The 25,790-nt window shown below is 35.2% G+C and overlaps 1 protein-coding gene across 1 annotated transcript in view; it reads right to left on the minus strand.

Annotated features, from left to right (window-relative positions):
- The window catches only part of LOC122516938 (hemicentin-1-like), a 103,053-nt gene that overhangs the window by 14,534 nt on the left and 62,729 nt on the right, over positions 1–25,790 (minus strand). Inside the window, 3 exon segments of the mRNA XM_043635181.1 lie at positions 7,692–7,895; positions 9,470–9,580; positions 23,710–23,918. Coding sequence (XP_043491116.1) covers positions 7,692–7,895; positions 9,470–9,580; positions 23,710–23,918 — 524 coding nt within the window.

Consider the following 25,790-nt stretch of genomic DNA (forward strand, 5'->3'; position numbering starts at 1 on the left):
TTTATTCTTGTTAATCGTTAATCTCGTATAATCGAAGCTCTTCATTTTATTTATATTATTCTTTTCAAAGATGTATTTTCATTCATCGTTAGATATTTTCTTTTCTTTTCAAATACCATCGTTCGCTCTTTCAGCTTAAACATGGCAACATTTAACTTTTTACTTTTAACTTTTTCCCCACTCTTTCTCTGTCTCTCTCTCTCTCTTTCTCTTTTTTTTTTTTAACGTCCTTAATCCTTTCATCCTGGTACACTCGTAATAAAGTGTAATCTCTGCGAATGGAAAGCGTTGCTTGAAATTATACTCGTGGCAAGCCAATGTTACGGAATATTCAAATTTATTTGTATTAGTATACAACCGGTATTCGTACAATATCGTAATACTTTTTGGGCACGTACGTACATGCATGTAACATACATTTTTTCCTACGTTAACTTATGTTAGACTTGTTGAGCATGTGTGTATGCATGTATTTATATACGTTCCTCTTACGTGAGTTTACATTTTTTGGACACACACATACACACACACACACACGTATATATATATTCGTTGGTTGGCAACGAGTGGAATAAATTTCAACCCAATGGCAATATCCTTAAAGTCGTCCATATTAAAAGATCTTTCCCTATTCTTCAGAATATATAGGATTCTCTGGTGGTTTGAAAGTTATTAATCGACGGAATTGATTAAACCGTTGGCCTCGGTCGGTACTCTTAAAAAGGAGTAAAGAGGCGAAAGCAATTTCGACATCTTACTTCCTTCATATAATGAATTACGATTGAAACCGTTTGATTGTTTCAGAGAGAAGAGTAGAGTAGAGAAGAAAAGAGAAGAGATTTTTCATTCTTTAAATCTCGTACATTACGTAAAGGAGAGCTTTTCGGAGTTTGCATAAACATTCGTAAACGGTTAGATGAAATTAGGAAAAAAAACGGGACATAAAATTAGTTTCGTAAATCAAATATTTCCAGTGTATTTCGTTTCGAGGGGGCGGGGGGGAGTGGAAATACTTATTACATTGTCTTGGTGGTTTTTGATTTGATATCATTATTGTCTTGTTCTTTTTTCTTTTACTTTTCTATAATAATTGTTCCCCTCTCTCTCTCTCTCTCTTTTCCTTCTTTTATATTTCCCTGGAGAAAAAGGACTCGCGAGAGAGAAAAATGTAATACGCCGATCTAAATAATATAACGAGTCGAAAGAAAATTGAGTTGTATTTGGTCGAATTGTGAGATATATATATATATATATATTAGGTATATCACTCATAACTCGATTAATCCTCATGCGTGAACACGTCGTAGGTATAATCCAGCAATGATATGATATTGTAGCAGAAACTCGAGCAAAGTAAATTGTTTCGTCGTCCCATTGGATAACTTGGTTGGCACAGAGAGAAAGGAAGTGAGAGAGTGAGAGAGAGAGAGAGAGAGAGAGAGAGAGAAAGCAGTGGCGTTAAATCTTGGTGATATTATACTGTGCACACAAACACCTCGAAGCAACACGACGCAGTGTAAGGAAAGAGGTGACAGATTGCGAGTTGGAATCATTAATTCTTAGCACTGGCAAAGGTGCGACACCTAAACCCAAGTTTCTCTTATGCTTTTAAGGAAAACGAGGAGGTGAAAGACGACTATAGCAAAGACGTTCGATCGAGAATGTAGAAAATTTGACAGTGAACCCCCCGAAGGAAGGAAGGAAGGGAAGGAAGAATATACCTTAAGAGATTCAACGGATTGAATTGCAAAGCGAATGAAAATCAAACTTTGCGGATAAGGATCCTTTCGATGTAGCGGCCTACGTCGTTTTGCCACACATTCCGACGTTCCGTCGTTCCGAGTATATATTCGTCGAAGCGTATAAACCTTGCATTTGCATACCTATGCATACGCATCATATAGGCATGCATGGCATATAGGCATATCTATATATGCATATTATGTATGTATGTAATACTTTTTGTTACGTATGTATGTATATATATATGCCAAAACGGATAATAAGAAATAAAGATAATATAGGATTTCTGTAAAAACAGTTAGAGTATATTAAAAGTATTTGATTAAATTCTATCATTAATTCTCGTTCTCTCTGTTATATTCTTAATATATAAAAGATATATCTGTTTAAAACTTTCTTAAAATAATAACGTTAATTTCGAATAAAATGCGTTATTATAATGATATATATATATATATATATATATACATATATATATATACGGTCTTTTGTAAGTCACTGAAGTTTTCTTCTACCCTCGTAGAACAAAAAATGGCGTAGGAAAAGAATTTACGTGAGTAAAATACGAATGAGGCAAACCTTCGTCTTTCTTTTATACCATCGAAGAACGAACCCTGAAGTAAGTGAAACGAGTGAGAAAACGAATGGATAGGCGTATTCTCTTGAAAAAAAAAGAAACAAGAAAAGAAAAGAAAAAGGTAGTAGAAATTTGTTTTAAAGAAGAAGAAGAAAAAGAACGTTCGAATATAACCGTTAAGATTGTTCCTTATTTTTTGTTTACCGTGTGGAAAGCTCCCGATCTACGATCGAAATGATTTCGCTTCCATTCCTCGTAGCTCGCATGGGGGGGGGGCGGGAGGATGGGAAAGAGGATGGTTGGTTTTTCTTTTTCCCTCGATCTTCCTTCGGTCTATTTTCGAATCGAGTAATTGATCGGTGAAATTCAATTTCCAACAGATAATGAAATTCAAGCATCGTGTGGATTCCTCGAGTCTACGGCAGATGATCGGTTCTTCCTACTCAAGAAATCACTGAGATCCAGCTACTTGCTTTCTCTCTCTCTCTCTCTCTATCTTTTTCTCTTTCTTTCTTGCATTTCCGCATTGCGTTAGAATTTTCTTTTAAAGCGATGATCTCTCATACGAAGGATTACATAAATATGCAAGTAAGTTGATCCTCCAAGTGACTTGTTAGCTTTTCTTGACAATCCATAAGGATTATTTCGAATGGATGCTCTTTGAAATTTCTTTGTTCTCGTATCATTCATTTACTCGACATTTAAAATGATCATAGATATTTCTTATAATATATGCGGGTAGGTAATTTACACGGTACCTTTGTTAAACTTATAACCATTGTCAGTCAACGTTTTAATGGAATATATCTAACATAAGTATAATGTAATACACGTACGAGTATTGTACACGAAACGTTTAGGCTGGTTTTAACGAGATAAAGTTGACTTTTTTTGTGTTATTTGTTAAATACAATATACAATCTTGCTTTTTCTTTTTCTTCTTCTGTTAAACCAGGCGTCTATTTGAATTTGCCTCTATTTTCAAATAGAGCATTTTAAACGCGTACAACACGAGTATTACTCGAGAGCAGGGTTATTAGAGAGTAGGGAAGTGTCATTTATAAAGAAATCATCTGTACGTTATTCGAATAAAGCTTTCTGCTCCTTTTCTTCTTCTTCTTCTTCTTCATCATCATCATCATCTTCGTCGTCGTCGTTCTTTTATTTCATCTTCTTCTTCTTCTTTTTATTTTTTCTTCGCATCGGTAGGAGTCGCGCTCCAATTAGCGCAGGTATTGTCGACGAACACAATCTCAGTCTCCCGAATAAGCATTTTCTTTTTTTAAAACGCGCGATCCTTCCTCCGTCGTTTGCTTTGAAAGGAGAAGAGCTGGTGTGTTCTTACTGGCTGGTTCCAGTAAAGTTCCACCTTTGTAAAGTACTTTACAATGGGTTGGAATACAGAAAAGCACCATGCAGGAATCATGTAGATTCTCATAGGTGCTCTTAATAGATTGTCGTGCGTCGTTGAGCATCGTTGAGTTTTGTCGTCACAGTCGTCATAGTCGTCATAATCGTCATACTACTTGTCGTCGTTTTCGTTGTGCGTCGAGTTGCTAAAAGAAAGACCCCCACCTGCTTTATGTATTATATACGTTTTGTTTAATATGACTTTTGTTTAACGTTGTTCTTTTTTCTCGAGACATCTTTATAATCGTTCAAACAACATTCAATTCATTTCAACCGATTTTAATAATTAATTCTACTAAAAAGTAAAAAGTTATTTCATTTAGAAATGATATTTAGGTGATAATTCATTTTGTTTTCATACATTTTCGACACATGTTAGTTTAAATACAATAAATAGTATAATATTGTAATAATTATCTATTTCGTTATATTTTTTATATTTTAACAATCGTAAACGAGTATAACAGATAAATTAACGATAGTTTTAATATTAAGATCATCGTCAAATGTACCGATAAACGTATCACAACTTTCATAGTGTATATCTTTTTTCTTATCGTTAATCGTGTGGAACGTTGAAAGTATCTTCCTGCAATATATAAACGTTGAAGTAAGTAGGTAAATAGTGTCTTTAATACTTGTAATCCTTTAGAAGACTTTTTCTTTTTTTTCTTTTCTAAAACGAATAAAAATGTATTTAAGAATTTTTCTCGGAACTTATTAAAATCATTTTGTTTGAATGTTAAAACGTGTATGGCGTGTTACTTTGGGATCATTTGCTCGTACGTCGAAATAACGTAAAGGCTTCCTTTTAAACGTTGTTCAATTAAATTTATCGGTCAATGGGAAAATCTATGTTAAATGTAATATTAATATCTTTCTACGCCAATCGAGTTTTTCATTTCGTGTCCCTAGAAATTGTTTAATAATTCCATGCAAACAACAGTATATTTACTTATGCCCATTTAAATACCGCATATTCTTCATCTCGTCCATTGTCCTTACCTTCCTTTCAATTATTTTTGTTTTAATTCGTTTACCCCATTAAAATGCAGTACCTACGGAATGCGACTATTGAAAGAAACGATAATATCGGCGCGTTCACCGCGAAAAAGCGATATAATGAGGACAATAAAAACAAAGACTACACAACCACAACTGCACCGGCGACAATAATAATAATAATACTGATAATAATAATAATAATAATAATAATAATAATAATAATAATAATGTCGAATCAAGTATTTTCGCATAAGGGGGAAAAAAGGGGTAGGAAGAAGATGAAAAGAAAACATGAGCGTGGGAGGGGGAGGGGGTTGGGTCGGGGGGAATATGGTTATCATAAAACGTTTCTTTCTCGAACAGAAACAAAATTAAACGTGCGGGCACTGATAAAATGTTGGCGGTGTGATAAAACCTGCTGCGGTATTTGCCATCGAACGTTATCGAAGACGTAAAGGGGGTTGATGGTGCGTTATAATGAAATTCACTTCGCAAAGAGAGAGTAAATTTTGTTCTCATATAAACATTATAGCCCCTTTAATGATTACAAGAAACATCACTTCCCTAACATTTATCGTTTTCCTTTATCTGGGTTTTTCAAGGTGTCTTTTAGGCACAGTAAGCAAAGGAACAGAAGAAGAAGAAGAAGAAGAATAAGGCGACACGTTTCTCTTTAAGAATCCAGAGGACCCAAGGGGAATCCACGAAGTTTCCTAAGCGAAGAGGGTAGAGAGAAAACGAGTCTATATTTTCTACCTAGGACTGTGTATTGTGTGTGTGTCTCTCGTCCATCTTGATTTACTTGTAACATAACGTGCGTATCGCACTGTTACCAAGGCTTTTGATCTTCGGTACCTGCAGTGTTACGAGGATTTACGGGATAACATCTGCACAATTTCTCTCTCTCTCTCTTACTTTCTTTCTTTTTTGATTTTTTTTTTTCATTCCTTTTTTAGCATACCCTTTTTTGGAGTATTCTAACGAATAGTAGTTTAGATACACAGTAATAGTAACTGTGTAATAGTAGCAACGCTTTCGAATGAGACTATGGTTTCTCCTCTCATCTTCTACCCAAGAAACTGTAACGCGTTGCATAAATTAAGAGAGGGAGGGAGGGAAAGAGAGAGAGAGAGAGAGAGAGTTTATAGCACGATCGTGAGATAACAGGTTTTTATGCGGACACCATCAGCTCGAGGTAGATGTATCTTTTCATAATAACAGTGTGCTGCGGTCGAGATTAAACTTGCTTTCGAGCTCGGTCACGTTTAGCCACTCCGCTTTCGACGCTTTTAAAAGGCAACTTGACGAACGGCGTATAGCCGCCCGAAAAATCCTCCTATCTTGATCGCCATTTTATATACTATCAAAAAATACATATACACATGTATATATATATATATATATATTATATATATATATGTATGTGTTTCTCTCTCTCTTTCTGTCACTTACTCTTTCTCCTATCAGTATTTTTCTCGTCGAGTTCGCAGGTGAGGCTAGAAAAATGACCATCGGGTTTTTTTCTGTTATCCCGATAAACATCACGCAACGTACCGATGCCCATGTCAATAACAAAGTACCATCGAAATACTACTACTCTCTCTCTCTCTCTCTTTAGGTTCTCTTCGTCGATCGTTCGTAACTCGCTCTTGTGAAAAAGCGATATGGTATTTTCTACGATTGTTCGTTCGTACGTTCGTTCATTCGTTCGTTCGCACTACGAACGATATCTGCCATCGCAAAATCCACTTGTCTTTTTTATTTTTTTTTCTCTCTCTCTCTCTCTCTCGTAATAAATGCATTTTCGATTTTTCTTCCCTTTTTTCTTTTCTTTTTTTTTTTTTGTTGTTGTTTTGGTTTCGTTTAGTTTGTTTAAAACTCTACCAGACGACTCTCAGAGACACTATCCACTCTCCCCCGGTATCCTCTCCTCCCACTGTGATAACTTTTTTCCCCCGTCAACTTCTTCTTCGATACTTTTTCGTGACTCTCGTGAAAAATATGCTTCGATGAAAGGATATACGTGCAACGATAAATGTTGATGATTATTACCCCCATTGTATTCGAATATTCGACGCCAAAATTTTATCCGTTGTTATTTCAAATCGGTGGTGGGGGGGGGCGGGGGAATAAAGGAAAGAAAAGAAAAGTCGAATAATATTTGACGAAATATATTTTTGTTCTCTTTCCTTTACATTTCTTTTTGAACGTTCTATTGGGTGAATCGCGTTGGAAAATTTTTTTTGCCAATCATTGAAATATTTCTTTCAATATATATGCCCTTTGTCATCGACTACAAACATTTTTTTTCCTATTTTGCGTAACAGTTATTTTCCGTCCAATTGCACGCTATTAAAATGTTTACATATTTTATAATTGTCGCCAGTTTTACGGGAATCGTAATACAATGCGGAAAAAATAATAATCGTGTTAACAGGGATTATTATAAATCGATTAGTAAACGTAGAAATATATTTGCAAAACGTACAGAAATATTCGTTGATTTAATTTTTAAACGGAAAAATAATCATCCCCCTCCTCTTCCTTCTTTTATTATACACCCTGTAATATTTGTACAGATTTTATAAAGCTATTGAACGCATGTATTCAAAAGACGCGACAGAAAGAATATAAACGAATTGGAATTGGTAATATAAGATATACGTAAAGTTTAACTGTTCGATAGAAATAGATAGATAGATAGATAGATAGATTTGACTCAATCTAAAGTTGAATGGACGAATAAAAGTCGTCGATTGTTAACAGTAGTGGGGGTTGGGGTTGTTGAGAAAGAAGATACCTAAGAGAATATTTATAGTTGTTTCATTGTTCATTCGTCGTATCTACTTGAAACTGGAGGCGTCGTTGCAAAGCACCCCCCCCCTTCCCCATCTGCCTCCGTCGCCCCCCTTTTGTTTGCTTTGTTTGGATTGTTTCGAAACGGATAGATACTTACAATTCATATCCAGTAGAATGGTCGAGGACAGCGTGAACGATCCGTTATTATTCGTCGCGTTGCAGGTCAGCTGCGAGAGAACGTCGTCTCGTCCCAAATTTTTTATTACGATTTCACTGCGCGTCACGCCGTTTCGTACGTTCATAGTTTTGTTATTCATGAAATTGTTGTTACGGTACCAGGTCAAAGTGGGCGGCGGTTTGCCTGTAAAAAGAAAGGAAACAGAGGTGTATCGTAGATATATATATGTATAAAGGTATATTTTATTTTTTCAAATTATACGTTTTATATAAATATATAAATATAAAAATAGGTAATATTTCATTCATCTTTTCTCTCCTATCGAAATTGATTTCGATTTATCATGTAGGAACGAATCGAACACCAAGTGTCTAACTATTTGTTGTTTTTATTTTTATTAATCTGTTTGTACTTTTTTTTTTGTAGAAATATTCGAAACATCGGAAAATTGATTTTGTTTGTTTGTTCGTTCGTTTTGTTTGTTATCGAAAGACGAGAAAATATAGTCATTTGCTAATGACGACGATTATATATATATATATAATTAATTATATTTTGATCTTTTTCTTTCTTTCATTTTCATTCGTAACAATTGATATTTCAAATTTATCTGACGTATGTCGTTTTTCACGTGACGTTACAGTTCCTATCGGACATTCGTCACTTATTAAATAATGAAAGAAATTTAATTGAATAAAACTAGGATTTAACGACAAGTGAAATGAGATATCCTTCCATCCAAGGGTTAAATTCTAAACGGACAAAAATTGTCGATATTTTTAATAAAAGTATTTTTCAATGCATTTTTCGTAGTTAATTAACACTAGAATTACCGAAAGAAAAAATGTCAAAATTACTTGTACAAGTAAAGGACAGTATATATATAAATATGTGTATTAAAATAATATTTAATTTATTCTGAAACAATATTGAATATGAAATGAAACCTTTAAATATCGATTTTTCTTTTACATTAGGCTCGCTGGGGGCTCAATGTTTGTATTTCATTTTTTTTTAAAAGAAAATTGTGATTTAATTAAATATGTGGTACATAAAAATCGATTTTATTGTTTTTATATGATTTATGTCGGTATAATTTCTCGAAACAAAATTTGATAATAAATATCGAAATATTATTCGAATGAGTGCGATGTTTGATATTTTTTAGTATTTGTATAACAAAATCAATATTAGATTTAAATAATTAATAATTAAACGTTCAGTCGCGAATTGTGTCTCATTTATCAAAAAAAAATTGTATTTGTACAAAAACGTATTTTCAATATTTTCGACGAAATATTTTCGTTTGACTCGCGTTTATAATGCAACTTTAATAATTCCTTTAGAAAAATTACTTTCACAAGATTTGCAGGATTGGTGATTACTTCAGTACTGATGCAAAAAACGGCTATTTCGACGAAATTAAAGTTGAAATATTTTATAAGCATTCTGTAAGCTTTTCCCCTAACCCCCACCACAATTTGTTGTAAATCGTTTCTATCAAAACAGAATGATTTTATTAATTTTATTTGAAAAAAAAACGATCAACAATTTGTTTCTTTTACTAAATTTGAAAATAATTGGATTTGTTAACGTTGTCAAATGATTTTAATCGTTTAGCGTTATGAATACAAATTTATTTTCCTTTCGTGACGTTATTTGATTGATAATAAATACTGACACATTGATTGATCTTGTAGAAAATAGGTATAAATTATTTATCATTGTAGTATTAAATGAAATGATTGGTTGCTTACCGCCATAAACGTCACAGTAAAGTATTAGGGTATCGCCTTGTAAGTATGGTCCTGTCATTTGGTCCCGTGCTATGCCTCTTTCGTCGGAGATCACGATTTTTAGAGGTGGAACTGAAAAATAACGAATACCAGAATGTACGTATATATTTAATTCTATTTTAATTATCATTTCTTCTAAATTCTTCGTATTAACCTAACGCCGGTTATATCCGGCATCTGCTAAATATAGGAACAGATAGAACAACCCGTTATTTCGTAGATTGTCTGACCCGTTTTAAGCGTCAGACTGCTGTACCAATGACAACTAACTACGCTTGTCACGAAAAGTTTAACTAACCAATTAAAATTGGTTAGATTTTGGAAAATTTTATTTTCCTTTTTTTTTCTTTACTTTTGGGGTTTTATTTTATCGGTAAATAATTTTCCGTTTGAAATAACTTTCGCGCAATATTAATCGGATCTGGCAATATTTGCGTGAGTATTAAATGTAAAATATCACGGAGTAATTTAAAAAACAAGTTACGATGTTTGTTCATTTGATCAAGTTATTGCGTTTTAAAAATAGGTTCGAGTAAAGAAGCAATTCGATACGTATTGAAATTTTATCATTAAAAAAAAAAAGAAAGTAAAAAGAGAGAAGGATACGACTCTCTCTCTCTCTCTCAGGCTGTTAACGAAATTGATGATGTTTATGAACGGTGATGGAGTATCACTTTATATGATACAAAATTGTTTCGAGTGTTTTCAATCTAGAAACGTTGATGTCAAAGATGCACACATTGCTTTGGACGAATCGAATCATTTCAACAAAATGTTAATGAAATTAACACACAAAAATTGACATAACATAATCGATTAATCAAAAGTAACGATATTGAAAGTAAGTAACCCAAAAATCGATTCACGAAGGTATTGAAAATCATTTGTAGGTTTGATAAAAAAGAAAGAAGAAATAAGTTTTTGATTGAAATACGAAAAACCTTTTTTTTCCTCTATTGTATATACAATAGTATTATTAAAAAAAAAAAAATATTCGGGGGGCATAACCGTATACATTTTTCCGAGCATGCATACACCCACACACACGGTTACGCATTTAAATATGATTTTTCTTAAGTCTTTTGTGGTTCCGCGTTAGTTTTTCTTTCCCTCCCTTTTTCTTCTCTTTTTTCATTTTCTCCCTCTCTTTTCTTCCCATTCTCATTCTATTTCTCTTTCTCTTTCGCCATCAAGTGAAAGTCCGATAACGCGAAATTGCTATTGGAAGATCGTGCTTCGGATATCGCGAGGCGGCATTAAATTGAAATCTGAAATCAATATCGCACGTCTAGCTTATAGAAGGCAGCCACCTGTACCTACCGCTGTCATGGTTGCATGAAAAAGAAAACGATATCGAACGGTATCGAGCTGGTATTATTGGTAATGTAATCGAGAAATTACAATTGCAAAAAGTCGATACTCTTGTTCGCTAGTATAACAGAGGAATGTTATATGTCATTGTGTTAGATAAACGCATATGTATTCGTAAAACTATATATATATATATAAACCCTTGCTGTTACGTTCCACTCTACTTCACCCTATCTTCTATTACTATTATTACCATATCTATTATTGTTACTATCATTAAATCATCGTCATTGTCATCATCATATTATTATATCAATATTACTAATATTATTATTATCATTATTATTATTATTATTATTAATAATAATAGTATTTTAACCACATTGTACACACGTTCGTGTAACTGTAAATTATTTCGCTTCGCATATACAGAATCCTTTTTATCCCTTTTTTTTTTTATTCCCCCACGTACTTTCTCTTGTCCTACATACCCATTTCATCGACTCCCTTCAAAAAAAAAAAAAAAAAAAGAAAACCATTTACTTTCCACCTTCGAACGAAAAAAAATCTCTAAAGCCGATGCAAAAAATTTCAACAATTCTAAAAACTTGCCTTTAGTAAAACGAATTCATGTAACATTTCGGAATAATACTAAAGCTGTTATATAATAATATTGTCATATTTCTTTCTAGATAAAGATGCGACTCCCCAGTAGAAGAGGAGGAGGAGGAGGGGGTTTTAGAGAAGAGGAAATCGGAGCTTTGACACGACTGGATATCGAAGAACCTTTCTCTTATCTTTTGCTGGTGGTTCTTAAGAATATACCACCAAAAGCAGACCGTACCTCCTCCTCCTCCTCCTCCTCCTCCTCCTCCTCGTCTCGTAATCATTTCGCGACGTTCTGGTTTGAAGACCGCCATTACGATAATTGCTTCGGCACTTTCTCTCCTACGCTTGCAGCAGCAGCACAAGCACTGACAGCCAGCCATCTCTGGCGCATTTCCTCCGGCACAAAGAAAATCGCCTTGTAGTACTTGTTCCTCCTTTTGTGTGCTAGAAGAAGAAGAAGAAGAAGCAGAAGAAGGAGAAGAAGAAGAAGAGGAGTACCTGGCAGACTGATTCACCCTACAGGCAAACTACTCCAGTCTTAGTCCGTATTTATTTTCTTTCTGTGCTCGTAATATACGAGAAATTTCATACTACGGATTGAGTCTTCAGTTCTATTCTTCTTCTTCTTTTTCTTCTTCTTTTCCTCCTCCTCCTCCTCTTCTTCTTCTTCTATTTCTTCTTCTCTTCTTTTCCCTTTTTTTTTCCTTCTACTTTTTCTTCTATAAGTATTGCAGAGAATACAATACGTATATATGTATGCAAGAAAAGGTTTTCTCTCTTCTGACTCTTATGCGTCTTATGGAGGAAAAGCAAAGGTACCTCCTCCCCTCTCCCCCTGCCCATCTCCAAAAGCTCGTCGAAGACCATTCTTATCGTTAAACGTACGTCAAAGCTGATTTCATATTTTCTATCTCTATATACATATATATATATATATATACATGTTTTTTCTCCCCTTTATCCCATTTATTTTTCTCATTTTTATTTTCTGTTTTTCTTTCAGCTTCTCATATATAATATATTCTCTTCTGAAACTCTTAAGTTTTTTTTAGGCCCCGCTTACTAATACTTTTATTTCTCTCTCTCTCTCTCTCTTTTCGTATATATCTCTCAGAAAATATCTTCATATCTTATTTCAACAAAAAAACCTCTTGTTATCCTTTTTATAGCTGGGTATACGAGAGAAAGGAAACGAGACACGACGACGATCGAGTTTCTTTTTCGTTGTAGACCACCCCCACCCCCAATCCTACCCCCAACCCTTTCCTTACCCTTTCTTTTTACTTTCTTATTTTTTTATTCTTTCTTCCCCCTCCCACTTGTACCCCCCACTCCTGCCTTACTACTACTACTACTACTACTATTCGTCACGTTATTTCGTAACTGAGATTTTCGAGCACACACATTTAAGCACGAAACGGAAAGAGGAATAATCGAGACGAGTGGTGAATTTCTTTTACCGGAAACGTAAAAAGTCGTGAAATTATTATCGAATCTTTTATCTTTTCACCCCCTCCCGTTCTTTTTTTTCTTCTTTTTCTTTACCAAATGGACGAGGATGAGAACGAGGATGGTTAAGCTACGTGGGCGCAACGATGGTTTATATCTCGCACCGATGGAATTTTGCCAAGTATTTTCGAGTCTCTTTCGGAAAAGAATCTATGAATGGAATTTAATGTCGCGCTGTAAGCATCGTAACGTTTTCACGAAGAGGAAGAAGAAGAAGAAGAAGAAGAAGAAGAACACGAAGAACACGAGTAAGAATAAGGAACGTGTTTTTTTCCCCCTCCCCTTTCATTTTTCTTCTTCTTCTTCTTCTTCGAACTTTCTTCAACTCTTTATCTAGCGCGTTTCTATCATCCAAGTCTATCCGATGAAATAAGATTGTCCTATCGTGTTCAAGAAAAAGTACCTTTCAACGTTGTTGATTCAGATGTAGGACGAGAGATTCCGCGTATTCCGAGCCATGAAACGGATGGAAGATGAAATTCGTCCTACGGAATTGGATGGAAAAGAGAGAAGGAGATAAAGACGATCGAAATTTCATTCCTTCTAGTTACAACAGCAACAGCAACAGCAGCAACAGCAGGAGTAGCAGCAAACACCTACCATACCATCGTAGATTTCAAAAGCAAACGAGATGTATCTTCCAAACGCTTTTTCATTATCCCAAGATCGTATTACGTGTATCTACGAACGAAACGAACGGAATCTGACCATATGGTTTCCTTTTTTTTTTCTCTTCTTCTTCTTCTTCCTATTCTTCTTCTATTCTCTTCCCCTTTTCTTTCTTTTTTCTGATTATCTGCTACGATAACGAACGATTACGTCCGATATTTCGTTTTACGTTCCTTACGAAAGAAACGAAAGGAAATAAGAAATAAAAAAACAATAACGAAGAAAAGAAGAGAGAGAGAGAGAGAGAGAGAGAAAATGCGAAAACTTTTTCACAGTCGCGCGCGAATAAATTATTTCTCGATGGGCATGTAATTATCTAGCTTGCGAAGCTTAAAAAACCAGGAAGAGATTCGAGAGATTCAAGAGAGAGAGTGAGAGAGAGAGGTAAAAAGGAACGCGCGGACGAATAATTAACATAGCGTAGTCGTTTTCAATATTCTCTTTAGACGCGAAAATATAGGTGTGTTCACGTGTGAGATTGTGAACGAGAATAGGTAGTAAATAACAGACACGTGAATTTTATTCGAACGTTTTATAGATCGAAATGCAGCTTTTGCTCGATTATTCTTATTTTTATTCGTTGGATAACGGAAAACCGATTGTAAGATTTTGTCCTTTTATTACGAAACATTCGTGTGTGTGTGTGTGTGTGTGTGTGGTTGTATTTGTTTTTTTTTTATTTGAATTCATCGCTATATCTCTGTTGATTTTATTCGGAGACGCGCGTAAGGCTTAAATGATTTTTACTTTTTTCCCCCCACTTTCTGAATTTAGAAAGAAAAAAGAAGCAGAAAACGTACGAGAGATAAAGATAAAGATATGAAGATATAAAGATATGCAATGCATTGTATTAATAGCGAGAGAGAAATCGCGTTGATGATTCGCCCGACCGCATTTCCTGCGAACAAAGCTATTAATCCGCGGGGAGGGAGCGAGGACGGGGGTGTAACGGGGGATTGGTAAAATTGTTTGCAATTACGCGCATCCCCGGTGCGAAGTGCGTGTGACTGCTTTATTAATAATGATTGGAATATTACAAGAATGCGCACCGTTGGATGGAAATCCGAATTTCCATAACGAAGTCGAGCGTGTTAAAGCGCATTTCTCGCTCTTATGATTTCAACTGGCGTAGCTATCGCGGCTCGTTAATTTCGACAGACACGCAATTTGTGTATTTTATTACGGTGTGTATTAGTTGGCATTCCTGACCATCGGCTGCGCCATCGAAAAATCATCGATACATTTGTAAAGTTATATTTTAATATAGTAATATATACCCGATCGGTTTATTTTTTTTTTGATTCGTAACCGTCATATCGTATATAATAAAATTTAGATTTTATTATCGCGTTGTAAAATTATATCAAGTTATATGGAATATGGAAAATCAAACCTAAAAAATACAAAAAGAAAAAAAAAAATTAAAAAAAGTTCCGTTCAGAGAGTATGGAAAACGAATTATCAAAAAAAAAAGAGAATTAACAACGATAATAATAATAATAATAATAATAATTATATTATCATACGTATTTATGTAAATTATACGATTGAAAGAGAACGTTGTTTCTTACGAGGAATACGTTATAGTTCGACGAATATCTTCGGGTTCGTTAATTTAATATTTTTTTTTTCTTATCTTCTCTATTATATTCTTTTATTTTATTTTTTGTTTCTTGCAATGTACAGTTTATACGATAAACATTATCGGCTTTCATTCCCTCTCTCTCTCTCTCTCTCTCTTTTTACCAATTCGTAGTTAGGAGAGCTCGTTAAGGAAACGAATAAGAGCATTACTACCACTACTACTACTACCACTACCACTACTACTACTATTACTATTATTACTACTACTAGCGGTGGATATCGACGACTCCTACTTGCTTTTATTGATAAGTATTCTCTTTTTAACGTTTACATAAACGATAATTCGAGTAGGATCGTTAGAATGTCCGCGGGCGTGCATTCATTCCCATTTTGTTTCGATTCCTTTGGGTTCTTTACAATTATTATTATCCACTCGAGAACGACGAGTATTCATAGACGTTACATTTATTCTACGATCTGTTGTCTCGTTATCATAGAACGAACACACATACACACACACACACAACTATACATGAACAATCGTATTATAAAACATCAAAGGAAAGTGTGTCGACGTTTCCTTATTTCACGATACGTGCCAAGAAATATTCGACTAACTATAACCATATCCCATAAGTTTCTGCAATTCGAGGAAAAGAGAGAAACGATAAACTTCGAGAGAGACAGAGAGAGAAGAGAATTCGGCTGGATGGTTGGTTGGTTGGTTGGTTGATGTTGGGAGCAAAGGGAGGAGGGAGGGGAAAGGGTTAGAGGGAGAATGAAAGTTGGAAGGGTATGAGTTCTTTTGACAAACTTTGTCCTCTCGCATAGATTTGAAATGACGTAGTAGAGAGTGTTTAAAGGCAAAAGTACAGCACATCAGGGTTTGCGCGCGCGCAATTTGAATTTTCTTGAACTTTTGGCTTTCCTCATACCTTTGCGGTTGTTTTCGAGAGACGTTATGTAACTCGAATCTCTTTGACGAGCTTGTTTTATGCTCGTACTACTCTCTTTATATCTTTCTCTCTCTCTCTCTCTCTTGCGTTCTTCGTACGAGAAATTCTTCGCAGAAGGAGAACGAAGGAATTTTCGAATGTCTTTCTCTTTCTGTTTCTTGATTCCCATATATGTTGGAAGATGATCGAGAGACCTATCAGTTCTTTTTCACAGATATAACCCGTACAACTTTCCTTCTATTATTCGATATACACAAAGGACTGCTCGTTTATTATCTGTCGTTATTGATATTACCTTTGAGAATTTGTTTGAACTTAACGATAGGTCCATAGATAGAAGTAAAAGAGAGAGAGAGAGAGATGAGGGGGTGGAGTTGATAAGAAGGGGGATGATACTCGTTTGCATTTCTCCAACTTGTTCGCGCGTAAATTACCTCCTCCCCGACCCCAAAATTTTCTTCTTTCCTTTCCTTTCCCCGTTTACACGCGTAAATCGATCGATCACGTGTACATATGTGTGTGTGTGTGTGTGTGTGTTTTTGTAAAACCTTGTTCAGCCAACGAATTTGATCACAAGGGATAAACGAAAAGCTTCGAACAACGGGCTCTCGCGCAGACTTTTATTATTCAGTGATTCGATAGAGCTATGCGCGTACTTCAACCATCTCTCCAATGTTTCTTTCAAATTTCATCCGTCGGATTGGCGTACACTACTGTACTTCGTGGATACGCTCATCAACGATAAATTTGATCCGTTCGTAAAATTTTTACGATCTTGTCCAATTTTAGATAGCTTACTTCGATCTTATCATTCGCGCGTGCACATTAAGGGGGTATACTCGAGAGTATCATTCCGTTATTTTCTCATCGCTATATCTGTTTCCTTCTTTTTTGTTTTTGTTTTTTTTTATTCAAAATCTTACGTGTACTTCTATCGATAATTCGTATTAAATAACGTATGTGATATTCCATTGTGAAGCGTATATAATTCAATTGATTCGTGAAATATCGAAATAGCTAAGGAAAGCATTAATTCATGAAGTATTCATTGTTTTATCAAATAAATTTGTCTTATATAAATTTATTCTTTATTCTACCTTTTGTTCGTGTACTTTGTTTAAAACAGGTGTCAGTTATAGTTATTTCACGAATTGATTTTGCATTGATTTAAACGTTGACATATTTAATAGAATTATTTAACTAATTTGCTTACTCGTATAATTGTATACCTAGAGTCATTTGAGAAAGAGAGAGAGAGAGAGAGAAGAAAAATAAAAAAAGAATTTGTGGGGTAGAGCGTGTCGAGAACGACTTTTCGAGGATAGAAGCGTAATTATTTCCTTCCTCGAAAACTCAACTCTGGCGTCCTTGGATTTTCTCTAGTTTCACGAACGAGAGGACCTTCTTCTGTGATTTCTAACAGGTGCGGCCTTTCTATTTACCGTCGGTAACGACGAGAGCGAACCGATTACGGAGCTACTTTCAAACAATTGAATTCAAGTACATTTTCAAGCAGCTCTTCAACTACGTCCGCTTCTCCAAACTACTTCGTACGTCCATCGACGGATGCTCTCTTCTCGTTCCTCGTTAGGGAAGTCCCTTTTTTTTATTTTTTTTTCCCTTTTTTCCTTTTTTATTTTTCTACTACGTGATTGCGTTTACTGCGATGAAAGTAAATTTTTTAAACGGTAATTAACGGCCATGTATCTTCTTCCTTATTTCGCATAACCACCCCCCCTCTCTCCACCTACACGAAACTATTAAATGATGTATTTAGGGTAAGTGTCATTTTGAATGAAACGTATTCGTAATATCTCGTAAAACGGAAACAAATTTGAATAACATTTTTGTTTTGATCAAATTGAAGCTTATTACTTGGTTCTTTTTCTTTTTTCTTTTCAAATTCTTTCGATCGAATCTATTGTAATTTGGTGTGTCCATAAGTTCAATAGACTCTTAGATTTACACTATATTTTTTTAATTTCAATAAAAATATACATTTTTTTTCGGAAGATTGCAAAAATACGATCCAATGTTCGTTACAAATCTACTCGAATATTTCGTTTCATTGTAAGTTTTGTTAGATGAAAAGGTAACTTTTATAATGAAATATTTTCGAGGTGTCATATCTTAGAACAATTTAGTTTATACATATTTACTTTACAGATTAGATCAATTATTTTCCAAAGGATCTTTAAAGGGATCGTATAACAGGTGAAAGGTCGGTTTCCTTAATCCGACACGTGTCGCGTTACAATTAACTTAACCGATCTTCTATGTTCGCAAGCACTACTAACACCTTCTCTTCCCTTTCCCTTTCCCTTCATTCTACAAAATGTCGACAAGTTTTGAAGCACGAACTCGATCGTATTCTCTCTCCCCATTCTCATATTTACTTCCATCTTCATCAGTAATGTACATTTCCATCGAGTGTTTTCAATTTTGCAAATGGCTCGACGTTTCTTCTATTATATATTTTCGCAGTCAATTTCATTCATCAAAGTGGAGATGAGATGATCGATAAAGAGCAAATGAAAAAAGAAAAAGAAAAAGAAAGAAAGAAAGAAAGGATAGAAAGTAAGACAAAGATGGCATAAGCAAAGGAGAAAAATGAGAAGAATCTAGACCCGTGTTCTGATTGTTCCGAAGAAAAAGGGTTCTCGTTTAATAAAGAGGACAAAAAGGACAAAAAAAAATAAAAGAAAGATAACTAAAAAAAAAGAAAAAAAAGTAAAAGAAGGAGCAAGGTCGTTCTCGTTGAAAACCCTTCGTCGAACATGGTTTTACGTGTCGTTTTCTTTTCCGTTTTCCCTTCGCCCTTCCACCCTTACCCTTTCTTCCTTGCTCTTTATCTCCCTTTATCCGTTGCTTTCTTTTCTTTTTTTTTTCTTTTTTTTCTTTTCTCTTCTTCTTCTTCTTTCTTTTTCTTATTAACTTTCTACGAGGGAATTTCGACTCGATCGTCGTTCGCCGCGTCTGCACCAGATGCATCATCCGGACGAAAGTGTACTTAAAAGTAAAATACTATTAAAAGTTCGGGGTCGAGAAGACGAGTGAGAGAAAATCCAGATCGATTACCTTTCGGAGAGAACAATTCGAGCGAAAGGTTATCCCGCCTCCCTATTCTTTTTCCTTTCTTTCTTTCTTCCATTCTTTCTTCTTCTTCTTCTTCTTCTTCTTTCTTTCCCTCACCTCTCTCTTGGCCCTTTTTTCTTTACGAAGCATCCTAACCCTTATTCTAACGTCAACGAATAGCCCGAAAGTTTCTTACGGAAGTGCCGATTTTCTTTGCAACTTTTTACGAGTGATCAAACGCATTTGATAACACGTCGAAAGAAAAAGAAGAAGAAGAAGAAAATGAAGAAAATGAAGAAAATGAAGTAGAAAGAATAGAAATAATAGAAAGAGAATTCAAAGTTCATGATACGCGTTGAATCCCACAAAATCCGTGGGATTGTATGTGGTCCGGGCACGAACGTTAGTTTCAAATTCTACCATGATTTATGATTATACCACGAGTCTTCTTTGGTAGTCTAACTGTCTGTCTGTCTGTCTGTCTGTCTGTCTGTCTGTCTGTCTGTCGGTTGTTCTATCGGTTTTAGAACAGCTATCGCGTTATTCGAGTTTCACGAAAGAAAGAAAGGGAGTTTGTAAAGCTTCTTTGAAAATCGAAGAATCGATGTCTATCGTATATCGTGACGTTTCGTAAGAAGTATGCGGTATCTACTATGATCGTGTCGCTTTTCTAGTAACGAACTTGATAAATTTCTTTAGATCCAATTTATGACTGTTCGTTCTTTTAAAACTTTTTTTCTCGAAACGTAAAAGACTCACCGGTGATCTTTTCCTTCCTTTCTTTCTCTCTCTCTTTCTCTCTTTGTCTCTCGTTTGTTGCTTCGCTCGTTCCAAGATTTTTATTTTATTTCAATTTACTTTTCACTAAAGTATCACCGTTCTTCTTTCATTTGTTTCATATCATTAACCTTTGTCTATTTACTATTATATATTATTATAAAGGTATTTCAACTAAAGTAGATCATTTAAATATATTCTTTGTCTTTTAATGATACGAATGATACGTTAAAATAACGTACTTTGATTGATTTGGCAAGAAAAAATTGTTCATTTTGTATATGGATTTTTTCTTTCGAATAATTTTGGATATGAAAAATGTGATGAAATGATAAGACTTGTTAACTTGTGACTTGTAACATTTAAGTACATGGTATTATTAGCAAGTATCATCTTTCGTGAATATAGATTTTTAGGGTTTCAAGTTTAGATGGTCCATTCAGACATTGGTAATCGTTAGACTAGCTCTTTAGCAAAGTATCGATAGTTTCCAGGAACCAAAGGTTCTTGCTTATCAAACTATTATCGGATTACGCGAAGCCACACTATATACGATGAGATAACAAGTAGAGTTGAACCATCGGAATAGCATTTAGGTTTACATTTTCTTGATAACTCCGAGATGAGTTTAATGAAATAAAAACAGAAATAAGGAGATTGGGGAAAGGATCGTACTTTATTTAGAAGAAATAAATCTAATAATGTATATACAGTAAGAGTCACACGAGTTTCAGTATCATTTCTGTCAATTTCAAACAATCAATGATTTTTTGTACCAACCTGATATTATTTTGGCAGGGAAAATATAACATTTCCGTTATATAAATACCAAGTTTAAATTATTTAAAATTCCTAATATACACATCAGACACAAATATCTAAAAGAAACATAAAACTTTGTTGTAGTTCTCATTTTACATTGTTCGATATCGTGAAAATAAATACATTCTCATTTCAATATCGTATTCCACCATAAATTAATAACGAATTTCAAAATTGAATAATACTAAAATAGCTTTCCGAGTTTTAGAATTTAGTAAGTAGGAATACTTCCACGATTCATAGTGTATATTCGTTCGTTCATTCGTAAGTTGTTTCTCCCCGTTAGTTTGAAAACATTCTCTGCTGTGACAGCGTCTATTCGTTCTTACTCACGGATGCTTCTTCTCATTCCTTCTTTTCTTTTTGACATAGACAGTTGGCTAGCTGGCTTGGTTGCTTGCTTGCTTGCTTGCTGGCTTGCTTGCTTGCTTGCTTTCGAGAAGCGCGATTTAAATTCCTCGAGTGCTCTCTTTAACGCCGTTTTCTTTCTTGCTTTTAACGAAAGGTCGTTCTCTTTCCCCATTCTCTCTCTCTCTCTCTCCCTCTCCCTTTCTCCGTCTGTTCTCTTCCGTTCACGTTTACGCGTGGTACGTGTTTCGAAAACAACACGCGCTTTGCGACACGCCATAGGGTGTCGCGGGGGGGAGGAAGAAGCGAGAAAATGGAGAAAAAGAAACAGAAAAGAAAAGAAAAGAAAAAAAGAGATAGAGAGACCGATGTGCGACTAGCAATTTTAGCAAAGTACGTTAGAGAGAGAGAGAGAGAAATGTAGGGGGTGTCGAGGAGAGAAGAGAAAGGCACGTTAATTGGCGTTCATCTGGAAAAGGTTTACCAACGCTCGCGTTTACGAGCCTTTCCGTCCGGAGTATGCCCTCTCTACCGTGGGATTCGAGTAAGGGTGGTGGCATCCAGGGGGAGGGGGAGTGGTGGTGCTGGTACTACCCGGTTCGTAGAAGGGGCTAATTATCCCACGGGAAAAATTCCACGGCACATGCCGAGAAGAAAAAGCATCGGGTGCTGGCGTGCCACCGCTCGGCCAGGGCATCTCCATAACTTTTCAACGGAATTGTTAATTGGATTCTTCTTTCCTCCCTCCCTCTCACCCTTCCTTCCTTCCTCCCTCCCTCCGTCTCTCTTTCTGTGTTCAACAACCTCGTTTTCCTGCTTTTCCCTTCGAGCTGCACCCGCACCTGCACCCGCATCCGTACAAACCTTCAGTTCCATGTCAGCTTCGTTCCATTATAACAACCTCTTTCTTCCTTTGCCTTCTTATTTTCCACTTCTTTTTTTTGTCTTTTCCTTCATGGCTTGTTTGTTTTTCTTCTTTTCTTTTTTCTTCTTCTTCTTTTTCTTTTTCTTCTTCTTCTTTTCCCTTGTCCTCTTCCTGCTCGAAACGGGTGGTTCGTCTTCTGCACGACGTTCTCAGTCATTCTTTTCATAGTGCTTCAGAGTACCGGGTATACATTTCGTTCCAGCACAACGCTTCAAGACCGCAAGAGAAATCCGAGAAACGTTGAAACGTTCCAACGTTTCCAACGTTTCACTCGTGAACGTTTAAGGGATGTACTACTACTACTACTGGCTTCTATTATGTTTTCTGTTTTTTTCTTTCTCTTTTTGCATAGGAGGATTTTTCTCTTGTTCTTTAGAATCGTTCGTTAACGCTCTTAAAAAGAGAAAAATATAAAGTATAGAAAACAATTGAAAATAGTACGAGAATATTTACCTGGATTTTATTTAGATCGGGTTTTCGGGATAAGGTGGGGAAGAGGTGTGGGGTGGGGTAGGGTGGGATAGGGTTGAGTTAGATCGTATGTCGTGACTCGGACTCTCGATTGTAAATCTTCGATTAACAAAAAAAAAGAAAAACATTATTTATCGGTCGTTTATATTTCATAGCTTTTTCGGCTAGAAAAATATATGTGTCTCCGTGTTGCTAGCATGAACGTAAGCATGTTAGTACGAACACCAAGCATGCGTAGAGCAGCAGGTATAGGTTCGGGTGGGGGTGGTACGGTAGAAATATTTTCTATTACTAGGCTGGAGAGCTGTTCTTGTATATTGGATCTATGTACGATATATATATATGTGTGTGTGTGTGTGTGTGTGTGTGTGTCTATGTACATAGGTACATACGTTCCGATGTCAACTGCAGAACGTTGACTATAAATCGAGACCGTTGGCCTTTCGTTGTTTGCTGCGTCTAGTGACGTAGTGACGAGAGACGTATTGTTAGGATATGTAGTGGCTGTTCGTGAATAAGAGAGAGAGAGAGAGAGAAAGAGAGAATGCGTGCACGACCGTTCATATATAACACGTAACATACTGTTACATTGTAAGAAAGTAACAAACATTCGTTACGATTGCTTACCATGTATATAAATTTATCGAATAAATACCTTTCGCAAACTTTTCATAATTCTCTCGTGTACGTAGTGATCTTCTTTTAACCTCGAAAAAATTCTAAAACTTATTCGGTACTCGGTATCGAACTATATGATATATCTCATAACAGACAAATAATATCCATTTGGTAAGAAAAAAGCTGGTAGTATCTTCGTGTCTTTCGGAAAAATTTCTAGAAATAAAACTTGGAAACGAGATATACGAGATCTTTGTATAGTTGCAATGCTAAGACTTCGGTGCATGTGCATCGATGCAAGGTGGGAAAAAGAAATGGAAATAAATAATAGAAAGGTGAAAAACAAAATGCGACGTCATGGATAGAATAATAACTATAGTTAGATATGGGAAAGTATTGCAGGTGGAAAGTGCATTCGATTGAACCCTCCTACTTTTTTTTTTCTTTTTCTAAGCATTTAAATCTTTCCCCTAAATCGAATTGAAAAATATTTTTTATTCGATACGCAAATGTAATGGTTTTCTTACCTATCACCGTTAAATTGACTTTGTAGTTTCGAGTTTGGCCGATCTGGAAATCGACTCGGCATCGATAAATCCCAGCGTCTTCTTCCCTTATGTGATCCACACCCAACATGGCTGGTTTTTGATCTGGCATGAAGTAAGCTCGACCAGAAAATTCCGTGTCGTCCGACCATTTCTCGACTCTGCCAAAGTTTCGATTTCTGGCGTCGACGCTGCCAACAAGAAATCCTTTTATTATATCGATGAATCTTATCACCTCTGACCACCAGCTGGTTCGAATAAATACAAGTACAACACACGGTTAGATATACACGTAAAACGTACGCACACGTTATCGGTCAAAAGTTTTGAAAACTTCGTGGAATTTATGAAAACGAGAATTTTTCGAAGAAAAAATACAAAAAAAGATTGAGTTCTTTTTTTTTGCGAGTAACCAATGATGAATTTATTTGCCAACGGAAATACGTATTAAATTTTTTCGTTTTTTTTTATTTTTCTATAAATCTTGACGGTATTCTCGTTATCCTGGGAACGAATTTTTTCGTGTGTTTCTTTTAATTTAACGCTTCATCGATTTTTTTGTGACGATGAATAAAGTGTTCATGTATTTTCATGCTTTCTGTAAAAGTTGTCAAAGATGTCCCAGTAGAACAACTCGTTCCTAGAATTGTCCATAAACTGGTTGTAGAAATTTATGCAAAATCATCATGGGCGTAAGGAAATGTTGGAATATCTTAAAACGTAATACAATTTGTTAACTTTTGACATGACAAAGATAGATTATCTATCAGTATATTAACGTTTTATGGAAAAATCAGTAAGTTAATTTGAAAATTTGGTCTAATTGTGTATGCATAAATCTAAAATCTTATTTCTCAGTTAGCCTAGTGTGCGAGTTTGATGTGTATCATGATTAAACGAAGACCAGTGAGAAATCAATTTTCATTTCAATTAAGATTCTTTTAAAGGCTAATTTACTTAAACGTTGGGAATTCAAAGTTGAAGAGAAAGAGAAAGAGAGAGAGAGAGAGAGAGAGAGAGAGAAAGTATACGCCAGATTATATTAACGACGTGCAAACACGAAATCGTGTTTAATCGCGTAATCCATTGTGCGGTTTCCTTTTTTCCATAGAGATATGTACGTTTAAAAGGTTTTTAGTTGTTTTTCCTCGAGATAACCTTTGAGTTAGAATTAATAAGGCATGGAAACGGTATCCATTACCAAGAATTTGTTCGTTCGAACGAAACCTCGCACCACCGGTTGTGGAGGAAAACTTTAAGCGTTGAAAAAAGAACGTCTCTCGTTGTAAAAATTAAGAGGGAAGAGATGAACTTTTCTTTCAAAGTGAATAAAAAAAAAGGAGAAAAAAAGGCGAAGAAGAAGAGAAGAAGAAGAAGAAGAAGAAAAAGAAGAAGAGAAAGGAAAATCTTTTTAAAGCCAGGTAAAAAAGAATTCTTTTCAATCTTCTTCCTTTCTCTCTCTTTCTCATTCAACTCAAAAAAAAGAAAAAAAAATGAAAAAAAAAGAAAAGAAAAACATCACTATAATTTTAATATTTATTATTTCGAATAAAAAAGTACTCGTTAAGAAAGCACGACTTTCGAGAAGATTTTTGCACGCAACAATTCAACGCTCGCTCGTAAGGTAATTCGATGGTAACAGGTTTCCAGTCTTGGCATTATTCAGATAGGATCAATTAGGACCAATTACACCTACTGTTTGGTAGCGTGAGCCAAGTTTGCGATACCGATTACACTGCGGCATTCCATGGCTATATATTTCGCATAGTTAACATGCTTATTCGATCGTGGTATCTAAGAACACTCTCTCTCTCTCTCTCTCCACTTCTGTGTATCTGTCTCTTCAAACTTAGATATATCGTAAACGTTCCAACTATTTTCCAAAGTTTACTACACCGAGCAAAGTCTAGTTATTTTTAGTCGTTGCGATTATGAATTGTTGGAAAACTCATTTCTCAATGCTTTTGTACGGTATGGTAGATACCATCTAGATAGTTTATTTCGATGAAAAGGGACATGCTGATGGAAATCTATATATATATATATATAAATGTATATAGATA

This window comes from Polistes fuscatus, unplaced genomic scaffold (genome assembly GCF_010416935.1).
Source record: "Polistes fuscatus isolate 324 unplaced genomic scaffold, CU_Pfus_HIC Scaffold2, whole genome shotgun sequence".
In the NCBI taxonomy this organism is placed as follows: Eukaryota; Metazoa; Arthropoda; class Insecta; order Hymenoptera; family Vespidae; genus Polistes; species Polistes fuscatus.